Source organism: Salvelinus namaycush, chromosome 37, assembly GCF_016432855.1.
Source record: "Salvelinus namaycush isolate Seneca chromosome 37, SaNama_1.0, whole genome shotgun sequence".
NCBI lineage: Eukaryota > Metazoa > Chordata > Actinopteri > Salmoniformes > Salmonidae > Salvelinus > Salvelinus namaycush.
Genome location: NC_052343.1, coordinates 26416974 through 26444239, shown reverse-complemented (window position 1 = coordinate 26444239; position 27266 = coordinate 26416974). Strand labels below are relative to the sequence as shown.

At 47.5% G+C, this 27266-nt stretch overlaps 1 protein-coding gene across 1 annotated transcript; it reads right to left on the bottom strand.

The window, feature by feature from the left end:
• Nucleotides 1-575: 575 nt before the first annotated feature.
• Nucleotides 576-25094, bottom strand: ca14 (carbonic anhydrase XIV). Its single transcript, XM_038976436.1, has 11 exons — nucleotides 25040-25094; nucleotides 21924-22103; nucleotides 12313-12458; nucleotides 10975-11070; nucleotides 10536-10602; nucleotides 9964-10121; nucleotides 9641-9764; nucleotides 5529-5552; nucleotides 5336-5420; nucleotides 1657-1710; nucleotides 576-672 (listed from the first exon to the last, which is right to left on the bottom strand). Exons 1-11 carry the CDS (start codon nucleotides 25092-25094, stop codon nucleotides 576-578), a joined length of 1086 nt encoding a protein of 361 aa, XP_038832364.1.
• Nucleotides 25095-27266: the final 2172 nt, after the last annotated feature.

Here is a 27266-nt window from a genome sequence, read left to right as displayed (position 1 = left end):
CAGGCCTTCCACTGGCAAGGAATGTGCAGGGCTGATTTCAGAATCACATGGTTTGGACTATACAGTCTTCAATTACAAATTGTGTGACATGTTTCTACTATTCCTTCCTCTCTTTTGGAGGTGTGTCTCGCATGGCAGTTGCAAATGATGATGTCATCCTGAACGCAGTCCAGCTGTGCCCATGAGGCCCTGAAGTTAGGACAGGAAGGGCAGAACGTGGATGGAAAAGAGTACCATGCATACAGGTAGACCATAACAGACCATGCATTCACCCAAAAGGCCATGCAGACAGACACATGGACCAGAGCAGAGGAGGCTTGTGGGAGGAGCTATAGGCTCATTGTAATGGCTGGAATGGAATACATGGAACGTAGTCCAACATGTGGTTTCCATATGTTTGATACCGCTCCATCATTCCATTCTAGCCATTATAATGAGCCTGTCCTCCCATAGCTCCTCCGACCAGCCTCCTCTGGACCAAAGCCATAGAGGCATTCATCCATGCCCTTTGACAGGGAGGGTGGAGTGTGGTTGGTGGGGGGGGGGGGGTCATTCATGGAGGTCTCTGATTGGTCTCAGACTGAGGAGGGGACAGGATCTTCTTTTTTTCCTGGTTCAGAGGTCGTGTTGAGGGCCACGTCCTGTTTCAGCTCCTTCCCTGGCTCCTTAGTCCTACATGTCAGAGGGCACAGGCAGTCCGACTCATCAATGGAACTACATGGCATAAAAGCTCATTGATCCTGCTGTATGTCATACTCTCCCTGTTGTTTGCACTGTATTTTGTAGCAGTTTACTCAACCATCCAGCAGAGTGATACACTAAATAACTGCATGGATTTGTTCTTGTTGGGAAACATCCCAATGGTAGGTCTATGTGTAAATGAACCAAATGACAACAATGGATAAAGGTATGGAGAAGACTGACTTACAGACTGACAGACAGACAGACAGACTGACAAAGAAAGACAGACTGACTGAAAGACAGACTGACTGAAAGACAGACAGACTGAAAGACAGACTGACATACAGAGACAGACAAAAGGTGAGGAATAATGCCTGGTCAATGTTTTGGAGGGAATTATGTAGTGAACGGATCAATGACTCAACAGAGGAGTGTGACGTAGGAACACACTGGGCACAGACGACAATTCAACGTCGATTCCACGTCGACGTGGAAACAACATTGATTCAACCAGTGTGTGCCCAGTGGGAGGTTACAGCATTAAAAAGCTATTGAGAGGGAGAAAATGTGCTATATTAGTACAACACTGGATTTAAAGACACAACAATCTACTTTAAACAAATGAGTTGTGAAATTTCCTAGAATAACAGGATTACAGGAAGGGATTAGGATTCTTTAGGATAACACGTGATGTTGGAATTTCTAGAGTCCCAGTCCAAACACAACTCCTAGCCCCAACCACCTTGGTGTTTGCAGATCTTAAGGAATTAGATTGGTAAGTAAAATGGCTAAAAGTAAAACGAGCTCAATTTTAACGATACATCTATGCGCTTCTTCAGATCTGGAGGCTACACACCAACGTTTAGGGGTGCTAGGAGTTATCTCTAGCCAGGGACAGAAGGCAGATGATGGGGAGTAGAATCAGGGATTTGGGTTAAAGGGGTGAAGGTCAAACGTCATAATCTGATTGGTGACCTGGGCACGGGGGCGGGCCTGACGCTGGGCAGGACGTCCCAGCTAGAGGTGGAGCTGTTGTGATGAAAACACAGTGTCATGTGACCAGGAAACACAAACGATCACATCACAGACAGACACAATCATGTTAAAAGGGCAACAATCATGCCCCGAACCGACCCTTTATCCTTTTCCTCTGCACGTTTTCTAGATTTGAAATAATGAGATAGTTATTGGCAGTATGGTGTGGGCTGGGTGAACCTTTTGGCATATTCCTTACACCTAGCCAATCATCTCAGATCTTTAGTCTCATTCCTAACCATGTGTCTTTAGCATTAATCCTGGCAAGCGAGGCTGTTGGTTCTAAATCTAAAGTAGGGACAAAGGTTCGATTAAGAAGTGGGCAATTATCACACAGTCAGAGGAACAATCAGACGGTAGAGGATGAAGTTGCCCCTGAGCACTGATCTAAGGTCAGTTTTTTGTTTTTACCTCCTGATGGTTACGGTTAGGATTGGAGTAACAAACCGATCCTAGACCTGAGCATATAGGCCAGGGAATCTACCAGTCACTGGTGGTTAACATAGTAATGTTATTTTTGAACAGGGTTGGAATTACACATTGACTAGGAGGTACACTGATGGGGGTGCCCACGTTGATGTTTTTCTTTTACAACTCAAGGGGTGCCAAAACACTTTTGGGGGTGAAACTTTTAGTATAGGCGTGGCTAGCATCTCCAGACATCCCTGTAATTAGAACCCTGTCACAGAGAACACTGGCAGTAGTATTTATTTGGTTTATGAACATGTAGTATTGCACATGAATGCAGTAGGTATCAGGTATTATGGAGGATTCCACCTGTTTACCAAGACCCTTTCATTATGCAGGTGTTTGAAAAATCTGCCAAGAGAAATGTGAAGATTGAGACACCAAGAACAAAAAGAAACCCAGGACATTTTGGATCAAAGCATACCACAGTTTCATATTCAGGTAACCAGCACAACAAAAATCTGGTTGTGTAACGATCGTCGTAATCCTCCTCGTCTGAGGAGGAGCAAGGATCAGACCAATATGCAGCGTGGTATGTATCCATATTTATTAGAATACTTTTCTAGACTAACAAAACAATAAACAAAACGAAACCAACGACGCTACAGTCCTGAACAAGTGAACAATGAAAAAACAATGAACGCACGAACAGGAACAATCACCCACAAACAAACAGTGAGAACAGCCTACCTAAATATGGTTCCCAATCAGAGACAAAGTAAAACACCTGCCTCTGATTGAGAACCATATCAGGCAAATCAGACAACCCTAAACCAAACATAGAAACACATAACATAGAATGCCCACCCAGCTCACGTCCTGACCAACTAAACAAAGACTGAACAAAGGAAATCAGGTCAGGAACGTGACAGTACCCCCCCCCCCCTGAACCTATAGGGGAGGGTCTGGGTGGGCATCTGTCGTGGACGTGGCCCCCACCCCACCATAGTCACTACCCGCTTTTGTGGCCTCCTTTTAACTGCAACCCTCCAAATTAACCCCACTGGACTGATGGGCGCCTCCGGACTGAGGGACAGCTCCGGACTGAGGGGCAGCTCCGGACTGAGGGGCAGCTCTGGCAGGTCATGGCTGACTGGCGGCTCTGGCAGGTCATGGCTGGCTGGCGGCTCTGGCAGGTCATGGCTGGCTGGCGGCTCTGGCAGGTCATGGCTGGCTGGCGGCTCTGGCAGCTCCTGGTTGGCGGGCGGCTCTGGCGGCTCCTGGCTGGCGGGCGGCTCCTGGCTGGCGGGCGGCTCTGGCGGCTCCTGTCTGGCGGGCTGCTCTGGCGGCTCCTGTCTGGTGGGCGGCTCTGGCGGCTCCTGTCTGGCGGGCGGCTCTGGCGGCTCCTGTCTGGCGGGCGGCTCTGGCGGCTCCTGACTGGCGGGCGGCTCTGGCGGCTCCTGACTGACGGACGGTTCTGGCGGCTCCTGACTGACGGACGGCTCTGGCGGCTCCTGACTGACGGACGGCTCTGAAGGCTCAGGACAGACGGGCGGCTTTGAAGGCTCAGGACAGACAGGCAGCTCAGATGGCGCTGGGCAGACGGGCAGCGCAGGCGGCGCTGGGCAGACGGACAGCTCAGACGGCGCTGGGCAGACGGGCAGTGCAGGCGGCGCTGGGCAGACGAACAGCGCAGGCGGCTCTGGGCAGACGGATAGCGCAGACGGCGCTGGGCAGACGGCAGACTCTGGCCGGCTGAGGCGCACAGTAGGCCTGGTGCGTGGTGCCGGAACTGGTGGTACCGGGCTAAGGACACGCACCTCAAGGCTAGTGCGGGGAGCAGCAACAGGGCGCACAGGGCTCTGGAGACGCACAGGAGGCTTGGTGCGTGGTGCCGGAACTGGTGGTACCGGGCTGGAGACACGCACCACAGGGCGAGTGCGTGGAGGAGGAACAGGGCTCTGGAGATGCACAGGAAGCCTGGTACGTGGTGTTGGCACTGGTGGTACTGGGCTGGGGCGAGGAGGTGGCGCCGGATATACCGGACCGTGAAGGCAGGAGCTCTTAAGCACCGAGCCTGCCCAACCTTACCTGGTTTAATGCTCCCCGTAGCCAGGCCAGTGCGGCGAGGTGGAATAGCCCGCACTGGGCTGTGTTGGCGAAACGGGGACACCATGCGTAAGGCTGGTGCCATGTACACCGGCCCGAGGAGACGTACTGGAGGCCAGATACGTTGAGCCGGCTTCATGGCACCTGGCTCGATGCCCACTCTAGCCCGGCCGATACGTGGAGCTGGAATGTACCGCACCGGGCTAAGCACACTTACAGAAGACACCGTGCGCTTTTCCGCATAACACGGTGTCTGCCCGTACTCTCGCTCTCCACGGTAAGCATGAGGAGTTGGCGCAGGTCTCCTACCTGACTTCGCCACACTCCCTTTTAGCCCCCTCCCAAGAAATTTTTGGGGCTGACTCTCAGGCTTCCAGCCTCGCTTCCGTGCTGCCTCCTCATACCACCGCCTCTCGGCTTTAGCTGCCTCCAGCTCTTCACGAGGGCGGCGATACTCTCCAGCTTGAACCCAAGGTCCCTTACCGTCCAGTATTTCTTCCCAAGTCCATTTCTCCTGACATCGCTGCTCCTGCTGCTGCTGCTGCTTACCATGCTGCTTGGTCCATGGTTGGTGGGTGATTCTGTAACAATCGTCGTAATCCTCCTCGTCTGAGGAGGAGCAAGGATCAGACCAATATGCAGCGTGGTATGTATCCATATTTATTAGAATACTTTTCTAGATGAACAAAACAATAAACAAAATGAAACCAACGACGCTACAGTCCTGAACAAGTGAACAATGAAAAAACAATGAACGCACGAACAGGAACAATCACCCACAAACAAACAGTGAGAACAGCCTACCTAAATATGGTTCCCAATCAGAGACAACGTAAAACACCTGCCTCTGATTGAGAACCATATCAGGCAAATCAGACAACCCTAAACCAAACATAGAAACACATAACATAGAATGCCCACCCAGCTCACGTCCTGACCAACTAAACAAAGACTGAACAAAGGAAATCAGGTCAGGAACGTGACAGGTTGACTGTACTGTTCTCTACTTCAGATAACGCTGTAGTTGGTTTAATCAGAAACAGAATAGCCCTCAGGCAGACTAGTAAGCTAAGAAACCCCATTTAACAGCTCAGTGCCTTACCGTATAGTCTTCACTATGAAGCGAATGATGACAGCCAGTCCAACACAGCCACACAGAGCTCCTATTACTATCGCTGTGATCTCTCCTGAGACAGACAGAGAAATATTCCAACTAGTACATCAAACATGAAAAGATAGACATTGGCCAGAGGCCTACTTTAATAATGAATCAACTATGAAGGTCCACATCTTACCGGCAGTGTACATCTTCACTGATTCTGCAAGTGGGAAAAGGAATATGTTATTTAGAGCATTGTCTTATTACCTGTACGTCTGTCATAAGGCCTACATAATAACAGGCTTGACATGATCATAACGGTTTGACATGATCGTGATGTCATGACAGAGGGTTCATGTAAAAATACTGCTGTGCTACTTTGTTTATGCAGTCGATAATTCAGTTGGAATTCATGTTCAATCAACATCTAGTAGAACTACAGGGAAATGACATCTACAGTGTGTTCTGTAGTCTTTGGAATGAGTGTTGTCCACCAGTAGAACTACAGGGAAATGATCATACATCTACAGTGTGTTCTGTAGTCTTTGGAATGAGTGTTGTCCACCAGTAGAACTACAGGGAAATGATCATACATCTACAGTGTGTTCTGTAGTCTTTGGAATGAGTGTTGTCCACCAGTAGAACTACAGGGAAATGATCATACATCTACAGTGTGTTCTGTAGTCTTTGGAATGAGTGTTGTCCACCAGTAGAACTACAGGGAAATGATCATACATCTACAGTGTGTTCTGTAGTCTTTGGAATGAGTGTTGTCCACCAGTAGAACTACAGGGAAATTATCATACATCTACAGTGTGTTCTGTAGTCTTTGGAATGAGTGTTGTCCACCAGTAGAACTACAGGGAAATGATCATACATCTACAGTGTGTTCTGTAATCTTTAGAATGAGTGTTGTCCACGGGAGGCTGGTGTTACCTTATTTGGGGAGGATGGGCGGAATGGAATGATATCAAACACACGGTTTTCATGAGTTTGATATCATTCCATTCACTCCACCCCAGCCATTATTATGAGCCGTCCTCCTCTCACCAGCCTCCTATGGTGTTGTCATAGGCCACCCTATCAGTTTTGCACAAATTCTTTCTCCTTTGTCTGTGTTCTGCTCTCTCTCTCTCTTGCTCTCCCTTTCTCCTTCTCTCGCTCTCCCTTTCTCTCGCTCTCTCTCTCTCCCTTTCTTTCTCTCTGTCTCTCTTCCTCTCTCTCTCTCTCACTCCCCCTCTCTCCATTTCTCCCTTTCTTTCTTTCTCTGTCTTTCTCTTCCTCTCTCTCTCACTCCCTCTCTCTCTCTTCCTCTCTTGTCATGTGACAACAACAGTGTCAGTGTTTAGAGAAGAGATTTTGCAAAAACGAATCAGCCATCTCGTAAACAGACCTCCCCCTCATTTACAGCTCCTCTTTCTCTTCCCCACTACCCCTCTCTCTATCTCTCTCTTTCTCTCTATCACTCCCTCACCCCCCCCCCCCCCCTCTCTCTTTTCCTCTGTCCTGCCCCCTCTATCCCCCTCTCTATCTCTTTCACATCTTTCACAGTCAGTAACCCTTGACATTCCCACAGTTCTCACCACATTCCTCTCTTTAGTGTTTAACGCTAGCCTTCCTCCACATGTCCACCCTGAGAGCCCCTCACCGTGTCCACTAATACTGTTTAGTGAAATGTTATTAGTGGTCACGGTACGAGGCTAGCCCGCCCCATGCCTTTCCTGCTGATGCTGCTGTTAGGTACGAGGCTAGCCCGCCCCATGCCCTTCCTGCTGATGCTGCTGTTAGGTACGAGGCTAGCCCGCCCCATGCCCTTCCTGCTGATGCTGCTGTTAGGTACGAGGCTAGCCCGCCCCATGCCCTTCCTGCTGATGCTGCTGTTAGGTACGAGGCTAGCCCGCCCCATGCCCTTCCTGCTGATGCTGCTGTTAGGTACGAGGCTAGCCCGCCCCATGCCCTTCCTGCTGATGCTGCTGTTAGGTACGAGGCTAACCCGCCCCATGCCCTTCCTGCTGATGCTGCTGTTAGGTACGAGGCTAGCCCGCCCCATGCCCTTCCTGCTGATGCTGCTGTTAGGTACGAGGCTAGCCCGCCCCATGCCCTTCCTGCTGATGCTGCTGTTAGGTACGAGGCTAGCCCGCCCCATGCCCTTCCTGCTGATGCTGCTGTTAGGTACGAGGCTAGCCCGCCCCATGCCCTTCCTGCTGATGCTGCTGTTAGGTACGAGGCTAGCCCGCCCCATGCCCTTCCTGCTGATGCTGCTGTTAGGTACGAGGCTAGCCCGCCCCATGCCCTTCCTGCTGATGCTGCTGTTAGGTACGAGGCTAGCCCGCCCCATGCCCTTCCTGCTGATGCTGCTGTTAGGTACGAGGCTAGCCCGCCCCATGCCCTTCCTGCTGATGCTGCTGTTAGGTACGAGGCTAGCCCGCCCCATGCCCTTCCTGCTGATGCTGCTGTTAGGTACGAGGCTAGCCCGCCCCATGCCCTTCCTGCTGATGCTGCTGTTAGGTACGAGGCTAGCCCGCCCCATGCCCTTCCTGCTGATGCTGCTGTTAGGTACGAGGCTAGCCCGCCCCATGCCCTTCCTGCTGATGCTGCTGTTAGGTACGAGGCTAGCCCGCCCCATGCCCTTCCTGCTGATGCTGCTGTTAGGTACGAGGCTAGCCCGCCCCATGCCCTTCCTGCTGATGCTGCTGTTAGGTACGAGGCTAGCCCGCCCCATGCCCTTCCTGCTGATGCTGCTGTTAGGTACGAGGCTAGCCCGCCCCATGCCCTTCCTGCTGATGCTGCTGTTAGGTACGAGGCTAGCCCGCCCCATGCCCTTCCTGCTGATGCTGCTGTTAGGTACGAGGCTAGCCCGCCCCATGCCCTTCCTGCTGATGCTGCTGTTAGGTACGAGGCTAGCCCGCCCCATGCCCTTCCTGCTGATGCTGCTGTTAGGTACGAGGCTAGCCCGCCCCATGCCTTTCCTGCTGATGCTGCTGTCAGGTACGAGGCTAGCCCGCCCCATGCCCTTCCTGCTGATGCTGCTGTTAGGTACGAGGCTAGCCCGCCCCATGCCCTTCCTGCTGATGCTGCTGTTAGGTACGAGGCTAGCCCGCCCCATGCCCTTCCTGCTGATGCTGCTGTTAGGTACGAGGCTAGCCCGCACCATGCCCTTCCTGCTGATGCTGCTGTTAGGTACGAGGCTAGCCCGCCCCATGCCCTTCCTGCTGATGCTGCTGTTAGGTACGAGGCTAGCCCGCCCCATGCCCTTCCTGCTGATGCTGCTGTTAGGTACGAGGCTAGCCCGCCCCATGCCCTTCCTGCTGATGCTGCTGTTAGGTACGAGGCTAGCCCGCCCCATGCCCTTCCTGCTGATGCTGCTATTAGGTACGAGGCTAGCCCGCCCCATGCCCTTCCTGCTGATGCTGCTGTTAGGTACGAGGCTAGCCTGCCCCATGCCCTTCCTGCTGATGCTGCTGTTAGGTACGAGGCTAGCCCGCCCCATGCCCTTCCTGCTGATGCTGCTGTTAGGTACGAGGCTAGCCCGCCCCATGCCCTTCCTGCTGATGCTGCTGTTAGGTACGAGGCTAGCCCGCCCCATGCCCTTCCTGCTGATGCTGCTGTTAGGTACGAGGCTAGCCCGCCCCATGCCCTTCCTGCTGATGCTGCTGTCAGGTACGAGGCTAGCCCGCCCCATGCCCTTCCTGCTGATGCTGCTGTTAGGTACGAGGCTAGCCCGCCCCATGCCCTTCCTGCTGATGCTGCTGTTAGGTACGAGGCTAGCCCGCCCCATGCCCTTCCTGCTGATGCTGCTGTTAGGTACGAGGCTAGCCCGCCCCATGCCCTTCCTGCTGATGCTGCTGTTAGGTACGAGGCTAGCCCGCCCCATGCCCTTCCTGCTGATGCTGCTGTTAGGTACGAGGCTAGCCCGCCCCATGCCCTTCCTGCTGATGCTGCTGTTAGGTACGAGGCTAGCCCGCCCCATGCCCTTCCTGCTGATGCTGCTGTTAGGTACGAGGCTAGCCCGCCCCATGCCCTTCCTGCTGATGCTGCTGTTAGGTACGAGGCTAGCCCGCCCCATGCCCTTCCTGCTGATGCTGCTGTTAGGTACGAGGCTAGCACTTGCCCTGCTGCTGTTAACATGTTAGCATTATGCCAGTCTCTCTGACACCTGTCTTCCTGAATCGGACATGGGGTTCATTGTGTTCTGAGGGTCAGACAGGTTGTGTTAGAGAACCCCTCCCCCCGACCTAATGGGAAGGATGAGAGGATGGTCCGGTCGTTAAGTGGTTGAGGTGTACGGTAGTTGTCCTGCATGACGACCTAATGGGAAGGATGAGAGGATGGTCCGGTCGTTAAGTGGTTGAGGTGTACGGTAGTTGTCCTGCATGACGACGCGGTCAGCGTCCTCCTTACTGGCATACAGCACTGTCTCCAGCTTCATCAGCTGAGGGAGAAGGGAGGACAGAGAGGAGGAAGAGAAGAGGAAAGAGAGACATAAAGAGGGGAGGAAGAGAGGAGGAAAGATGGTGAAGAGGAGGAAGACAGGAGGGAAGAGGGGGAGAAAAGAAGAGGAGGACATAGTGATGCTTTGAATTCAAGCATAAGTATATCACCATCACACACACACACACACCTTCCCTCACCTGTGTGTGTGAGATTTTGACGGTCTCTGTGAAGAGGGTCCAGAGGACACTCTGGAAGCAGGGAGGAGTGGTGAGGGAGCCATTGTATCGGTAGTACCGCCCCAGGTCAGAGGGCAGGAGGGACTGGACATCAAAGGCTGGGATGGACACACTCTGACCTGACCACGGAGGGAGGAATGGAGGGGTGGATGGACAGATGAAAGTTAGAGGAGACTCCTGGGGGCACATAGTGGTGCTGTTTGGCACTTCCATAAGAAATCAGAGAATCCCCATAAACTACTGTAGTCTTGGTAACATTGCTAGAAGGTAGCTGTAGTAATAATGCTGATTGGTTAAGGTGTACTTTGATTAAGCTACCTGGGGCGGCAGGTAGCCTATTGGTTAGAGCGTTGGACTAATAACCAAAAGATTGCAAGATCCAATCCCCGAGCTGACAAGGTAAAAATCTGTCGTTCTGCCCCTGAACAAGGCAGTTAACCCACCGTTCCTAGGCCGTCAATGAAAATAAGAATTTGTTCTTAACTGACTTGCCTAGTTAAATAAAGGTAAATCATAATTAACAGCTGTCTCACCTGCATGTCTGACACGACCCAGGTAGTTGAGAATGTTCCAAAAGGCCTGGTTAGCCTCCTCACCTGTCTGACAGATCACACATCTTGTCACGCCCTGGCCTTAGTTATCTTTGTTTTCTTTATTATTTTAGGTCAGGGTGTGACATGGGGGATGTTTGATGTAAAGATGTATTTATATCACGCTGCTCCTTGGTCCTCTCTTTCACCTAAAGACGATGGTGACACATCTTCCCTTTAGGTCAAGTGTGCATGCTTTACTATACATTCACAAAGCCTTTCTTACTAATCTGCTGATGTGTAGATTTTCCAACTGAAGAAATAAAACGTAAATAAAGGGAATTCGTAACCTATTGTAAAGAATACAAATACAACTTTTTTGAAGTATGTAATGTCTCCAGTGGTTGGTGTGATTGTCAGTTAGTTGATGTAATAGTCCTACCTCTATGAGGACTCCCAGGACTGCCAGTCCATCCTGCTGGGTCATAGCCACTGACATGTTAGGGTACAGCTCTGAGTTGTAGTGCACCACATGCAACTACACAGAGAGGGAACATGGTTAGCGTGTGTGTGTGTGTGTGTGTGTGTGTGTGTGTGTGTGTGTGTGTGTGTGTGTGTGTGTGTGTGTGTGTGTGTGTGTGTGTGTGTGTGTGTGTGTGTGTGTGTGTGTGTGTGTGTGTGTGTGTGTGTGTGTGTGTGCGTGTGGCAGTGTCTAATCTTGAGAAAATCCCTCTTGAGTTTGAATGAAAAGTGCTGCTACATTCGTTTACATAGCGTTCAGATGGGAGAAAAAGAGAGTGAGGGAGAGGGAATGAGAGAGTAATCGAGAGAGGGAGGGGGGATATGCTGGCTCATTGAAAATCTCTGAGAGGGAGGGAGTAGGGGAGGGTGGAGAGATAAAGACTAATTGTCTGTCTTTATGTAATAGTGTGTAACCAGAGCAGGGAGCCTCTCCTTCATGTTTTCAAACTCCCACTCTCACAAACTCTCACAAACTCTCTCTCTCGCTGTCCCTCCCTCTCTCTCTTCCTCTCTCTCTCACTGTCCCCCTCTCTTTCTCTCTCTCTCTCTCTGTCCCTCACTCTCTCTCTCTTCCTCTCTCTCTCACTGCCCCCCCTCTCTTTCTCTCTCTCTCTCTCTGTCCCTCCCTCTCGCTATCTTTCTGTTGGCATACCTGTTCAGTAGCAGATGGACAGGATCTGACTTATTCATCCAAACTCTCTGTCTCTCTCTCTCTCCATCCCTCACTCCATTACCTCTCCACCCATTTTTGTAGATCCACTGCATGTTCTACAGAGAATTGGACAGTGTTTCAAGTTCCAAAAGTGTGTGTTTTTGGGGTACAGTAAATACACTGCCAACCTGAGAAAGTTGGTTCCCCTTCCTATGTATACTGTAGGTGTTTGAGAGGCTTTTATTTGGCATGCTTTCTAATCCTGAAGTCTTTACAACAATTTCAATCAGATTTAATTCCACTCCCCAATTAATTAAAATCATTCAAACACTTGTTCTCCAATAACCTTTATTTTCAAGTTTGTTTTCTCCTACTATGACTAGTGTTAACCAGATTAACTAAGAGTCTAGATTGCTGTTTAGTGTTTCTGTATAATATTTAATGGGATTATAGTATGGTTTCTCAACTGAAGTGCTTAATACTGCAATCTGCCTGGATATACAGCATGGCACGTACGCATGTCCTTACACATGCAGGCTTACAAAATCTCACCCACCAACACCCCCCACACCCCACCCCCCTCCAAACACACACACAGTCCCTCACCTCTGCAGCGGAGCTCTGACCGTTGATGGTGTGTTCGCTGCCCCCAGCCTCCGGGGCTCCGTTGCCCCAGTGCAGGTGCATCTGGACGGCCGTGAACTGCCAGGGCAGCCCCCCTAAACCCATCCAGCCTGGGAGAGGAACCACCACTGTGATGGAGAGAAAGCATGGTTGCTGCAGTTACCTGTATGTTGTTAGTGATGGAGTCAGCGTGGTTGCTGTAGTTACCTGTATGTTGTTAGTGATGGAGTCAGCATGGTTGCTGTAGTTACCTGTATGTTGTTAGTGATGGAGTCAGCATGGTTGCTGTAGTTACCTGTATGTTGTTAGTGATGGAGTCAGCATGGTTGCTGTAGTTACCTGTATGTTGTTAGTGATGGAGTCAGCATGGTTGCTGTAGTTACCTGTATGTTGTTAGTGATGGAGTCAGCATGGTTGCTGTAGTTACCTGTATGTATGTTGTTAGTGATGGAGTCAGCATGGTTGCTGTAGTTACCTGTATGTTGTTTCTGATGGAGTCAGCATGGTTGCTGTAGTTACCTGTTTGTATGTTGTTAGTGATGGAGTCAGCATGGTTGCTGTAGTTACCTGTATGTATGTTGTTAGTGATGGAGTCAGCGTGGTTGCTGTAGTTACCTGTATGTATGTTGTTAGTGATGGAGTCAGCATGGTTGCTGTAGTTACCTGTATGTATGTTGTTAGTGATGGAATCAGCATGGTTGCTGTAGTTACCTGTATGTCTGTTGTTAGTGATGGAGTCAGCATGGTTGCTGTAGTTACCTGTATGTATGTTGTTAGTGATGGAGTCAGCATGGTTGCTGTAGTTACCTGTATGTATGTTGTTAGTGATGGAGTCAGCGTGGTTGCTGTAGTTACCTGCATGTTGTTAGTGATGGAGTCAGCATGGTTGCTGTAGTTACCTGTATGTATGTTGTTAGTGATGGAGTCAGCGTGGTTGCTGTAGTTACCTGTATGTTGTTAGTGATGGAGTCAGCGTGGTTGCTGTAGTTACCTGTATGTATGTTGTTAGTGATGGAGTCAGCGTGGTTGCTGTAGTTACCTGTATGTTGTTAGTGATGGAGTCAGCGTGGTTGCTGTAGTTACCTGTATGTATGTTGTTAGTGATGGAGTCAGCATGGTTGCTGTAGTTACCTGTATGTTGTTAGTGATGGAGTCAGCGTGGTTGCTGTAGTTACCTGTATGTATGTTGTTAGTGATGGAGTCGGCGTGGTTGCTGTAGTTACCTGTATGTTGCTAGTGATGGAGTCAGCATGGTTGCTGTAGTTACCTGTATGTATGTTGTTAGTGATGGAGTCAGCATGGTTGCTGTAGTTACCTGTATGTTGTTAGTGATGGAGTCAGCATGGTTGCTGTAGTTACCTGTATGTATGTTGTTAGTGATGGAGTCAGCGTGGTTGCTGTAGTTACCTGTATGTTGTTAGTGATGGAGTCAGCATGGTTGCTGTAGTTACCTGTATGTTGTTAGTGATGGAGTCAGCGTGGTTGCTGTAGTTACCTGTATGTATGTTGTTAGTGATGGAGTCAGCGTGGTTGCTGTAGTTACCTGTATGTTGTTAGTGATGGAGTCAGCATGGTTGCTGTAGTTACCTGTATGGCTGTTGTTAGTGATGGAGTCAACATGGTTGCTGTAGTTACCTGTATGTTGTTAGTGATGGAGTCAGCATGGTTGCTGTAGTTACCTGTATGTTGTTAGTGATGGAGTCAGCATGGTTGCTGTAGTTACCTGTATGTTGTTAGTGATGGAGTCAGCGTGGTTGCTGTAGTTACCTGTATGTATGTTGTTAGTGATGGAGTCTGCGTGGTTGCTGTAGTTACCTGTATGTTGTTAGTGATGGAGTCAGCATAGTTGCTGTAGTTACCTGTATGTATGTTGTTAGTGATGGAGTCAGCATGGTTGCTGTAGTTACCTGTATGTATGTTGTTAGTGATGGAGTCAGCATGGTTGCTGTAGTTACCTGTATGTTGTTTGTGATGGAGTCAGCATGGTTGCTGTAGTTACCTGTTTGTATGTTGTTAGTGATGGAGTCAGCATGGTTGCTGTAGTTACCTGTATGTATGTTGTTAGTGATGGAGTCAGCGTGGTTGCTGTAGTTACCTGTATGTATGTTGTTAGTGATGGAGTCAGCATGGTTGCTGTAGTTACCTGTATGTATGTTGTTAGTGATGGAATCAGCATGGTTGCTGTAGTTACCTGTATGTCTGTTGTTAGTGATGGAGTCAGCATGGTTGCTGTAGTTACCTGTATGTATGTTGTTAGTGATGGAGTCAGCGTGGTTGCTGTAGTTACCTGCATGTTGTTAGTGATGGAGTCAGCATGGTTGCTGTAGTTACCTGTATGTATGTTGTTAGTGATGGAGTCAGCGTGGTTGCTGTAGTTACCTGTATGTTGTTAGTGATGGAGTCAGCGTGGTTGCTGTAGTTACCTGTATGTATGTTGTTAGTGATGGAGTCAGCGTGGTTGCTGTAGTTACCTGTATGTTGTTAGTGATGGAGTCAGCGTGGTTGCTGTAGTTACCTGTATGGCTGTTGTTAGTGATGGAGTCAGCGTGGTTGCTGTAGTTACCTGTATGTTGTTAGTGATGGAGTCAGCATGGTTGCTGTAGTTACCTGTTTGTATGTTGTTAGTGATGGAGTCAGCGTGGTTGCTGTAGTTACCTGTATGTTGTTAGTGATGGAGTCAGCGTGGTTGCTGTAGTTACCTGTTTGTATGTTGTTAGTGATGGAGTCAGCATGGTTGCTGTAGTTACCTGTATGTTGTTAGTGATGGAGTCAGCGTGGTTGCTGTAGTTACCTGTATGTATGTTGTTAGTGATGGAGTCAGCGTGGTTGCTGTAGTTACCTGTATGTTGCTAGTGATGGAGTCGGCATGGTTGCTGTAGTTACCTGTATGTATGTTGTTAGTGATGGAGTCAGCGTGGTTGCTGTAGTTACCTGTATGTATGTTGTTAGTGATGGAGTCAGCATGGTTGCTGTAGTTACCTGTATGGCTGTTGTTAGTGATGGAGTCAGCATGGTTGCTGTAGTTACCTGTATGTTGTTAGTGATGGAGTCACCGTGGTTGCTGTAGTTACCTGTATGTTGCTAGTGATGGAGTCAGCATGGTTGCTATAGTTGCCTGTATGTATGTTGTTAGTTATGGAGTCAGCATGGTTGCTGTAGTTACCTGTATGTATGTTGTTAGTGAGGGAGTCAGCATGGTTGCTGTAGTTACCTGTATGTATGTTGTTAGTGATGGAGTCAGCATGGTTGCTGTAGTTACCTGTATGTTGTTAGTGATGGAGTCAGCATGGTTGCTGTAGTTACCTGTATGTTGTTAGTGATGGAGTCAGCGTGGTTGCTGTAGTTACCTGTATGTATGTTGTTAGTGATGGAGTCAGCGTGGTTGCTGTAGTTACCTGTATGTTGTTAGTGATGGAGTCAGCATGGTTGCTGTAGTTACCTGTTTGTATGTTGTTAGTGATGGAGTCAGCGTGGTTGCTGTAGTTACCTGTATGTTGTTAGTGATGGAGTCAGCGTGGTTGCTGTAGTTACCTGTTTGTATGTTGTTAGTGATGGAGTCAGCATGGTTGCTGTAGTTACCTGTATGTTGTTAGTGATGGAGTCAGCGTGGTTGCTGTAGTTACCTGTATGTATGTTGTTAGTGATGGAGTCAGCGTGGTTGCTGTAGTTACCTGTATGTTGCTAGTGATGGAGTCAGCATGGTTGCTGTAGTTACCTGTATGTATGTTGTTAGTGATGGAGTCAGCATGGTTGCTGTAGTTACCTGTATGTTGTTAGTGATGGAGTCGGCATGGTTGCTGTAGTTACCTGTATGTATGTTGTTAGTGATGGAGTCAGCGTGGTTGCTGTAGTTACCTGTATGTATGTTGTTAGTGATGGAGTCAGCATGGTTGCTGTAGTTACCTGTATGGCTGTTGTCAGTGATGGAGTCAGCATGGTTGCTGTAGTTACCTGTATGTTTTTAGTGATGGAGTCACCGTGGTTGCTGTAGTTACCTGTATGTTGCTAGTGATGGAGTCAGCATGGTTGCTATAGTTGCCTGTATGTATGTTGTTAGTTATGGAGTCAGCATGGTTGCTGTAGTTACCTGTATGTATGTTGTTAGTGAGGGAGTCAGCATGGTTGCTGTAGTTAACTGTATGTATGTTGTTAGTGATGGAGTCAGCATGGTTGCTGTAGTTACCTGTATGTATGTTGTTAGTGATGGAGTCAGCATGGTTGCTGTAGTTACCTGTATGTTGTTAGTGATGGAGTCAGCATGGTTGCTGTAGTTACCTGTATGTATGTTGTTAGTGATGGAGTCAGCATGGTTGCTGTAGTTACCTGTATGTATGTTGTTAGTGATGGAGTCAGCATGGTTGCTGTAGTTACCTGTATGGCTGTTGTTAGTGATGGAGTCAGCATGGTTGCTGTAGTTACCTGTATGTTGTTAGTGATGGAGTCAGCATGGTTGCTGTAGTTACCTGTATGTATGTTGTTAGTGATGGAGTCAGCGTGGTTGCTGTAGTTACCTGTATGTTGTTAGTGATGGAGTCACCATGGTTGCTGTAGTTACCTGTATGGCTGTTGTTAGTGATGGAGTCAGCATGGTTGCTGTAGTTACCTGTATGTTGTTAGTGATGGAGTCAGCGTGGTTGCTGTAGTTACCTGTATGTTGTTAGTGATGGAGTCAGCATGGTTGCTGTAGTTACCTGTATGTATGTTGTTAGTGATGGAGTCAGCATGGTTGCTGTAGTTACCTGTATGTATGTTGTTAGTGATGGAGTCAGCATGGTTGCTGTAGTTACCTGTATGTATGTTGTTAGTGATGGAGTCAGCGTGGTTGCTGTAGTTACCTGTATGTTGTTAGTGATGGAGTCAGCGGGGTTGCTGTAGTTACCTGTATGTATGTTGTTAGTGATGGAGTCAGCATGGTTGCTGTAGTTACCTGTATGTTGCTAGTGATGGAGTCAGCATGGTTGCTGTAGTTACCTGTATGTATGTTGTTAGTGATGGAGTCAGCATGGTTGCTGTAGTTACCTGTATGTTGTTAGTGATGGAGTCAGCATGGTTGCTGTAGTTACCTGTATGGCTGTTGTTAGTGATGGAGTCAGCATGGTTGCTGTAGTTACCTGTATATTGTTAGTGATGGAGTCGGCGTGGTTGCTGTAGTTACCTGTATGTTGCTAGTGATGGAGTCAGCATGGTTGCTATAGTTACCTGTATGTATGTTGTTAGTGATGGAGTCAGCATGGTTGCTGTAGTTACCTGTATGTATGTTGTTAGTGAGGGAGTCAGCATGGTTGCTGTAGTTACCTGTATGTATGTTGTTAGTGATGGAGTCAGCATGGTTGCTGTAGTTACCTGTATGTATGTTGTTAGTGATGGAGTCAGCGTGGTTGCTGTAGTTACCTGTATGTTGTTAGTGATGGAGTCAGCATGGTTGCTGTAGTTACCTGTATGTTGTTAGTGATGGAGTCAGCGTGGTTGCTGTAGTTACCTGTATGTATGTTGTTAGTGATGGAGTCAGCGTGGTTGCTGTAGTTACCTGTATGTTGTTAGTGATGGAGTCAGCATGGTTGCTGTAGTTACCTGTATGGCTGTTGTTAGTGATGGAGTCAGCATGGTTGCTGTAGTTACCTGTATGTATGTTGTTAGTGATGGAGTCAGCATGGTTGCTGTAGTTACCTGTATGTATGTTGTTAGTGATGGAGTCAGCGTGGTTGCTGTAGTTACCTGTATGTTGCTAGTGATGGAGTCAGCATGGTTGCTGTAGTTACCTGTATGTATGTTGTTAGTGATGGAGTCAGCATGGTTGCTGTAGTTACCTGTATGTTGTTAGTGATGGAGTCAGCATGGTTGCTGTAGTTACCTGTATGTATGTTGTTAGTGATGGAGTCAGCGTGGTTGCTGTAGTTACCTGTATGTATGTTGTTAGTGATGGAGTCAGCATGGTTGCTGTAGTTACCTGTATGGCTGTTGTTAGTGATGGAGTCAGCATGGTTGCTGTAGTTACCTGTATGTATGTTGTTAGTGATGGAATCAGCATGGTTGCTGTAGTTACCTGTATGTCTGTTGTTAGTGATGGAGTCAGCATGGTTGCTGTAGTTACCTGTATGTATGTTGTTAGTGATGGAGTCAGCATGGTTGCTGTAGTTACCTGTATGTATGTTGTTAGTGATGGAGTCAGCGTGGTTGCTGTAGTTACCTGCATGTTGTTAGTGATGGAGTCAGCATGGTTGCTGTAGTTACCTGTATGTATGTTGTTAGTGATGGAGTCAGCGTGGTTGCTGTAGTTACCTGTATGTTGTTAGTGATGGAGTCAGCGTGGTTGCTGTAGTTACCTGTATGTATGTTGTTAGTGATGGAGTCAGCGTGGTTGCTGTAGTTACCTGTATGTTGTTAGTGATGGAGTCAGCGTGGTTGCTGTAGTTACCTGTATGTATGTTGTTAGTGATGGAGTCAGCATGGTTGCTGTAGTTACCTGTATGTTGTTAGTGATGGAGTCAGCGTGGTTGCTGTAGTTACCTGTATGTATGTTGTTAGTGATGGAGTCGGCGTGGTTGCTGTAGTTACCTGTATGTTGCTAGTGATGGAGTCAGCATGGTTGCTGTAGTTACCTGTATGTATGTTGTTAGTGATGGAGTCAGCATGGTTGCTGTAGTTACCTGTATGTTGTTAGTGATGGAGTCAGCATGGTTGCTGTAGTTACCTGTATGTATGTTGTTAGTGATGGAGTCAGCGTGGTTGCTGTAGTTACCTGTATGTTGTTAGTGATGGAGTCAGCATGGTTGCTGTAGTTACCTGTATGTTGTTAGTGATGGAGTCAGCGTGGTTGCTGTAGTTACCTGTATGTATGTTGTTAGTGATGGAGTCAGCGTGGTTGCTGTAGTTACCTGTATGTTGTTAGTGATGGAGTCAGCATGGTTGCTGTAGTTACCTGTATGGCTGTTGTTAGTGATGGAGTCAACATGGTTGCTGTAGTTACCTGTATGTTGTTAGTGATGGAGTCAGCATGGTTGCTGTAGTTACCTGTATGTTGTTAGTGATGGAGTCAGCATGGTTGCTGTAGTTACCTGTATGTTGTTAGTGATGGAGTCAGCGTGGTTGCTGTAGTTACCTGTATGTATGTTGTTAGTGATGGAGTCTGCGTGGTTGCTGTAGTTACCTGTATGTTGTTAGTGATGGAGTCAGCATAGTTGCTGTAGTTACCTGTATGTATGTTGTTAGTGATGGAGTCAGCATGGTTGCTGTAGTTACCTGTATGTATGTTGTTAGTGATGGAGTCAGCATGGTTGCTGTAGTTACCTGTATGTTGTTTGTGATGGAGTCAGCATGGTTGCTGTAGTTACCTGTTTGTATGTTGTTAGTGATGGAGTCAGCATGGTTGCTGTAGTTACCTGTATGTATGTTGTTAGTGATGGAGTCAGCGTGGTTGCTGTAGTTACCTGTATGTATGTTGTTAGTGATGGAGTCAGCATGGTTGCTGTAGTTACCTGTATGTATGTTGTTAGTGATGGAATCAGCATGGTTGCTGTAGTTACCTGTATGTCTGTTGTTAGTGATGGAGTCAGCATGGTTGCTGTAGTTACCTGTATGTATGTTGTTAGTGATGGAGTCAGCGTGGTTGCTGTAGTTACCTGCATGTTGTTAGTGATGGAGTCAGCATGGTTGCTGTAGTTACCTGTATGTATGTTGTTAGTGATGGAGTCAGCGTGGTTGCTGTAGTTACCTGTATGTTGTTAGTGATGGAGTCAGCGTGGTTGCTGTAGTTACCTGTATGTATGTTGTTAGTGAGGAGTCAGCGTGGTTGCTGTAGTTACCTTGTATGTTTGTTAGTGATGGAGTCAGCATGGTTGCTGTAGTTACCTGTATGTATGTGTTGTGATGGAGTCAGCATGGTTGCTGTAGTTACCTGTATGTTGTTAGTGATGGAGTCAGCATGGTTGCTGTAGTTACCTGTATATGTTGTTAGTGATGAGTCAGCGTGGTTGCTGTAGTTACCTGTATGTTGTAGTGATGGAGTCAGCATGGTTGCTGTAGTTACCTGTATGTAGATGTGTGTTAGTGATGGGTCAGCATGGTTGCTGTAGTTTACCTGTATGTTGTTAGTGATGGAGTCAGCATGGTTGCTGTAGTTACCTGTATTTATGTTTTATGATGGAGTCAGCATGGGTTGCTGTATTTACCTGTATGTGTTGTTAGTGATGGAGTCAGCATGGTTCTGTAGTTACCTGTATGGTTGTTAGTGATGGAGTCACGTGTTGCTGTAGTTACCTGTATGTTGTAGTGATGGAGTCAGCATGGTTGCTGTAGTTACCTGTATGTATGTTGTTAGTTGATGGAGTCAGCATGGTTGCTGTAGTTACCTGTATGTATGTTGTTAGTGATGAGGATCAGCGTGGTTGCTGTAGTTACCTGTATGTTGTTAATGATGGAGTCAGCATGTTGCTGTAGTTACCTGTATGTTGTTAGTGATGTGGAGTCAGCTGGTTGCTGTAGTTACCTGTATTTATGTTGTTAGTGATGGAGTCAGCGTGGTTGCTGAGTTTACCTGTATGTTTGTTAGTGATGGAGTCAGCATGGTTGCTGTAGTTACCTGTATGTATGTTGTTAGTGATGGAGTCAGCATGGTTGCTGTAGTTACCTGTATGTATGTTGTTAGTGATGGAGTCAGCATGGTTGCGGTAGTTACCTGTATGGCTGTTGTTAGTGATGGAGTCAGCATGGTTGCTGTAGTTACCTGTATGTTGTTAGTGATGAGTCAGCATGGTGCTGTAGTTACCTGTATGTATGTTGTTAGTGATGAGTCAGCATGGTTGCTGTAGTTACCTGTATGTTTGTTTAGTGATGGAGTCAGCATGGTTGCTGTAGTTACCTGTATGTTGTTAGTGATGGAGTCAGCATGGTTGCTGTAGTTACCTGTATGTTGTTAGTGATGGAGTCAGCATGGTTGCTGTAGTTTACCTGTATGTTGTAGTGATGGAGTCAGCATGGTTGCTGTAGTTACCTGTATGTATGTTGTTAGTGGATGGAGTCATCGTGGTGCTGTAGTTACCTGTTGTATGTGTTAGTGATGGAGTCAGCATGGTTGCTATAGTTACCTGTATGTATGTTGTTTAGTGATGGAGTCAGCATGGTTGCTGTAGTTACCTTATGTATGTTGTTAGTGATGGAGTCAGCATGGTTGCTGTAGTTACCTGTATGTATTGTTTATGTGAGTCAGCGTGGTTGCTGTAGTTACCTGTATGTATGTTGTTATTGTGAGTCAGCATGGTTGTAGTTACTGTTGTATGTTGTTAGTGATGGTCAGCATGGTTGCTGTAGTTACCTTATGTATGTTGTTAGTGATGAGTCAGCATGGTTGCTGTATTGTACCTGTATGTTGTTAGTGATGGAGTCAGCATGGTTGCTGTAGTTACCTGTATGTATGTTGTTAGTGATGGAGTCAGCGTGGTTGCTGTAGTTACCTGTATGGCTGTTGTTAGTGATGGAGTCAGCATGGTTGCTGTAGTTACCTGTATGGCTGTTGTTAGTGATGGAGTCAGTGTGGTTGCTGTAGTTACCTGTATTTATGGTGTTAGTGATGGAGTCAGCATGGTTGCTGTAGTTACCTGTATGTCCGTTGTTGTAGAGGCTGAAGGGTTTGTTGCCGTGCTGGCTATAACCGAGGGGGGTAAGAGGGCCCAGGCAGGGGTCATACTGGGTCTGGACCGTTTCCACGTCAACCGGAGACTGGGCCGTACCACCACAGTCTGGGGAGTAATCCGCCCACTTGGACTGGCCTACTGAACCTGAGGGGGAGGAGAAGGGAAGAGAGTGACCAAAACATGACACATCTTGTGACTCTCTATCAGTGATGTACCACACACATTAAGCATGGCCAGTCAGTCAGCGGGCCTTTTCTTTTGTAACATTTCATATTGACCTCTTGACCTATTACATGACCATTTTCTGTGGAAAACAGAAGATACGTTGGGGATCATTCTGCTCATCCTCTCTTTCACACTCCCCCTCTATACTTGACCTGCTCTGACTAATGACTAATGAGCATCATCACCCTGACGAACACACACCCAGACACCCAGACACACACACATATACGGTACACACACAAACACTCTTACACACACACACACACACACACACACACACACACACACACACACACACACACACACACACACACACACACACACGCACACACACGCACAGACAGACAGACTCACATCATTATCCCAGAAAAACTAGACCCACTCCAATTTGCATACCGCACCAACAGATCCACAGATGATGCAATCTCTATTGCACTCCACACTGCCCTTTCCCACCTGGACAAAAGGAACACCTATGTCAGAATGCTGTTCATTGACTACAGCTCAGCGTTCAACACCATAGTACCCTCAAAGCTCATCACTAAGCTAAGGACCCTGGGACTAAACACCTCCCTCTGCACCTGAATCCTAGACTTACTGACAGGCCGCCCCCAGTTGGTAAGGGTAGGTAACAACACATCCGCCACGCTGATACTCAACACTGGGGCCCCTCAGGGTTGCGTGCTCAGTCCCCTCCTTTATTCCCTGTTCACTCATGACTGCACGGCCAGGCACAACTCCAACACCATCATTCAGTTTGCTGATGACACAACAGTGGTAGGCCTGATCACCGACAATGATGAGACAGACTATAGGGAGGAGGTCACAGACCTGGCATTGTGGTGCCAGGACAACAACCTCTCCTTCAACGTGATCAAGACAAAGGAGATGATTGTGGACTACAGGAAAAGGAGGACCGAGCACGCCCACATTCTCATCGACGGGGCTGTAGTGGAGCAGGTTGAGAGCTTCAAGTTCCTTGGCGTCCACATCACCAACAAACTAACATGGTCCAAGCACATCAAGACAGTCGTGAAGTGGGCACGACAAAACCTATTACCCCTCAGGAGACTGAAAAGATTTGGCATGGGTCCTTAGATCCTCAAAAGTTTCTACAGCCGCGCCATCGAGAGCATCCTGATGGGTTGCATCACTGCCTGTTATGGCAACTGCTCGGCCTCCGACCGCAAGGCACTACAGAGGGTAGTGTCAGTACAGTACAGTATATCACACAGTATATCACTGGGGCCAAGCTTCCTGCCATCCAGGACCTCTATACCAGGCGGTGTCAGAGGAAGGCCCTAAAAATTGTCAAAGACTCCAACAACCTTAGTCATAGACTGTTCTCTCTGCTACCGCACGGCAGGTGGTACCGGAGCACCAAGTCTAGGTCCAAGAGGCTTCTAAACAGCTTTTACCCCCAAGCCATAAGACTCCTGAACAGCTAATCAAATGGCTACCCAGGCTATTTGGACCCCCCCCCCCCCCCAGAACAGAGAGAACCAGAGTAAAACTTTATCAGAACCTCCCTGCAACATAAAATAAACTTTCCAGAACAGGCAACATTTTCACTTACGTTTAAAAAACATTCCGTTTACTTGTCAGAAAACAATGGCATCGTTCCCATAACCAATGTCAAACCAAAAACATACGTTCCCCAACTTCCAAGGAACCAAATGTGCTAGCTGGGCCTACACACACACACACACACACACACACACACACACACACACACCACACACACCACACACACACACACACACACCACCACACACACACACTCCCCACCCCCGGCCTGTACCTCTAAGCCGTCCTCTATCCCCCTCCTTGCCCACCGCCCCCAAAAAAGGAGAAAAACTTGTCCTGCAGCTCCACAGTTGGTTGTCATGGAGGTCCCCATGGTTCAATGGAGAGAATATTCCGTCATTCTGACCTGCCTACCTCTCATAGCACTGCCACTGTCCCCAATGTGGATGGGAACAATGCCACAACACACACACACACACGCACCACGCACACACACACACACACACACACACACACACACACACACACACACACGCACACACACACACACAGTCACACAAAATGCCATACAAAGAGCCGCAATGCCTGTGAGCGAGCCAGCCACAGAATGCCACAGATCGCCTCACACACACCAACACAACACAACTCCCACATCACCATTTACTTTAACAGTATATCGCGTCCTATAGAACACAGAGAAAAATATCACAGTGTGGTGATGCCAGCTAGCCCTGGACACAGGCTCTGGTTAGAGGACATACTGTACGCTTCTGTACTTTATGTGAATGGAAAAGCTCTGTGTGAACTTAGTGTACACACTACCACTCTGTATGCATTCACTAAGGGCCATTCAGGTCTACAGTGTCATTGTCCACATGATAGGCAGGCAATGTGCCTCAGCCTGGACAGTACAATTAACACACAGGGTTATTGTGTGGCGTAACAATGCTGCTGAAACACGTCTTTCAAACTCTTCATCCTCCTCGTGCACCTGCCACTTCTCTCGTTTTCCTCCCCCTCTCTAGCTCTCTTTCCCTCTTCTGCACCCCCATTTCCCTCCCTCTCTCCATCCCCCACTCCTCGTTTCTGTTTCTCCCATGCCGAGCGAGAGAGAGAGAGAGAGAGAGAGAGAGAGAGAGAGAGAGAGAGAACGTACAGTAGGTGAGCTGATGTATAAATGACAGACAGAGACTGTACTGTTGTATTTGTGTAGTGTTTAGTGGCAGGGATAATATTCCTACTGTGATCCACACTTACTTTATGAGTTATATTAACATAGTTATAAATCAACTTGAAGGCCTTTTGGTTATTGAGAGAGATGTTCTTACCCGTGTACGTCCAGTACGTCACTGAAAGAGGGGAAATAAAATCACGTTTCTTCATTGTCATTCTCACAACAACACATTACAGCAGTTATCAACAATTATATTCAGTATTACATTCACCAAATTATTCAATATATTGTCAGCAAGTGACATTTTCAATATGAACAGGTGTCATTGAAAAGTGAAATGATATCTCTGTAAAAATATATATGCTATATACAGTATATCTGAACTACTATATACAGTATATCTGAACTGATATATACAGTATATCTGAACTGCTATATACAGTATATCTGAACTACTATATACAGTATATCTGAACTACTATATACAGTATATCTGAACTACTATATACAGTATATCTGAACTACTATATACAGTATATCTGAACTACTATATTATTTTTTTATTTTATCAGGTAAGTTGACTGAGAACACATTCTCATTTACAGCAACAACCTGGGGAATAGTTACAGGGGAGAAATTAGCCATTTGTAAACTGGGGATTATTAGGTGACCGTGATGGTTTGAGGGCCAGAATGGGATTTTAGCCAGGACACTGGGGTTAACACCCCTACAATAAGTGCCATGTGATCTTTAATGACCTCAGAGAGTCAAGACACCCGTTTAGCGTCCCATACGAAAGACAGCACCCTACGCAGTGTCCCCAATCACTGCCCTGGGGCATTGGGATATTTTTTTAGACCAGAGGAAAGAGTGCCTCCTACTGGCCCTCCAACACCACTTCCAGCAGCATCTGGTCTCCCATCCAGGGACTGACCAGGACCAACCCTGCTTAGCTTCAGAAGCAAACCAGCAGTGGTATGCAGGGTGGTATGCTGCTATCTGAACTACTATATACAGTATATCTGAAATACTATTTACAGTATGTCTCAGCTACTATATACAGAATATCTCAACTACTATATACAGCATATCTGAAATACTATGTACAGTATATCTCAACTACTATATACAGAATATCTGAACTACTATATACAGTATATCTGAACTACTATATACCGTATATCTGAACTACTATATACAGAATATCTGAACTGATATATACAATATATCTGAACTACTATATACAGTATATCTGAACTACTATATACCGTATATCTGAACTACCACTATACTGTTCCTTGTTCAACTTGTTCAACTACTGATTCTACTGCCACTATTCTACTGTTATTACTACTGCTACTAGTTTCTTCAACCTCCACCGGCACCACCACCACCACCACCATCACTACCACCACCACCATCACTACCACCACCACTAACCCCACCGCTACACTCTAAGAAAAAAAGGTGCTATCTAGAACCCAAAAGGGTTCTTCAGCTGTCCCCATAGGAGAACCCTTTGAATAACACTTTTTGGTTCCACAGAGGAACCCAAAGGGGTTCTATCTGGAACCAAAATGGGTTTTACCTGAAACCAAAAAGGGGACAGCTGAAGAACCCTTTTGGAGCCCTTTTTTCCAAGAGTGTACTACTACAACAACAAACAATAACCAAAACAAACCATCTTAAGGCTGATGTAGGTCTTACCGGCGGCGCCTGTGGTAGTTGTCCATTGCCAAAACACAAGTAATAGAGGCAGAGAGAGACCCACCAAATCCATGTTAGCCCTCCTCTCCCATACACAACCACAGATGAGCGGACAGACAGAGAGATAGAGAGAGAGAGACAGGGGCTCCTGATCCAACCTGCTACAGCTCTCTAAATTAGCTCAGAGTGTGTGCGTTACACACTGGGTCCCCTCTATCATTCAAAGTAGCAGTTTAGGTCTCAGTAAAGTAGAGATGGAGAGGGAAAGAGTGATTGAGTGAGAGAGAGAGCCAAAAGAGAAAGAAAGGAAGAATGCAAAGGGGGGACAAGTGAGTGGGCATGAGTCCAGTGTTGGTCACTGAAAAGCTTAGTGACAAAACAGAGAGAGAGTGTGAGAGAGAGAGAGCGAGAGAGACAGACAGACAGACAGACAGACAGACAGACAGACAGACAGACAGACAGACAGACAGACAGACAGACAGACAGACAGACAGACAGACAGACAGAAAGCGAGAGAGAGAGAGAGAAAGAGAAAGAGGAAGAGAAAGAGAAAGAGGGAGGGAAAAATGAAAGAGTGAGTGAAGGGGGACAATTAACATAATAGTGGAGTATAGAGAATGGGGAGAGTGGGGGGGGTTGGAGAATTTATGTGAGTGAAAGAGAGCGCTAGAGAA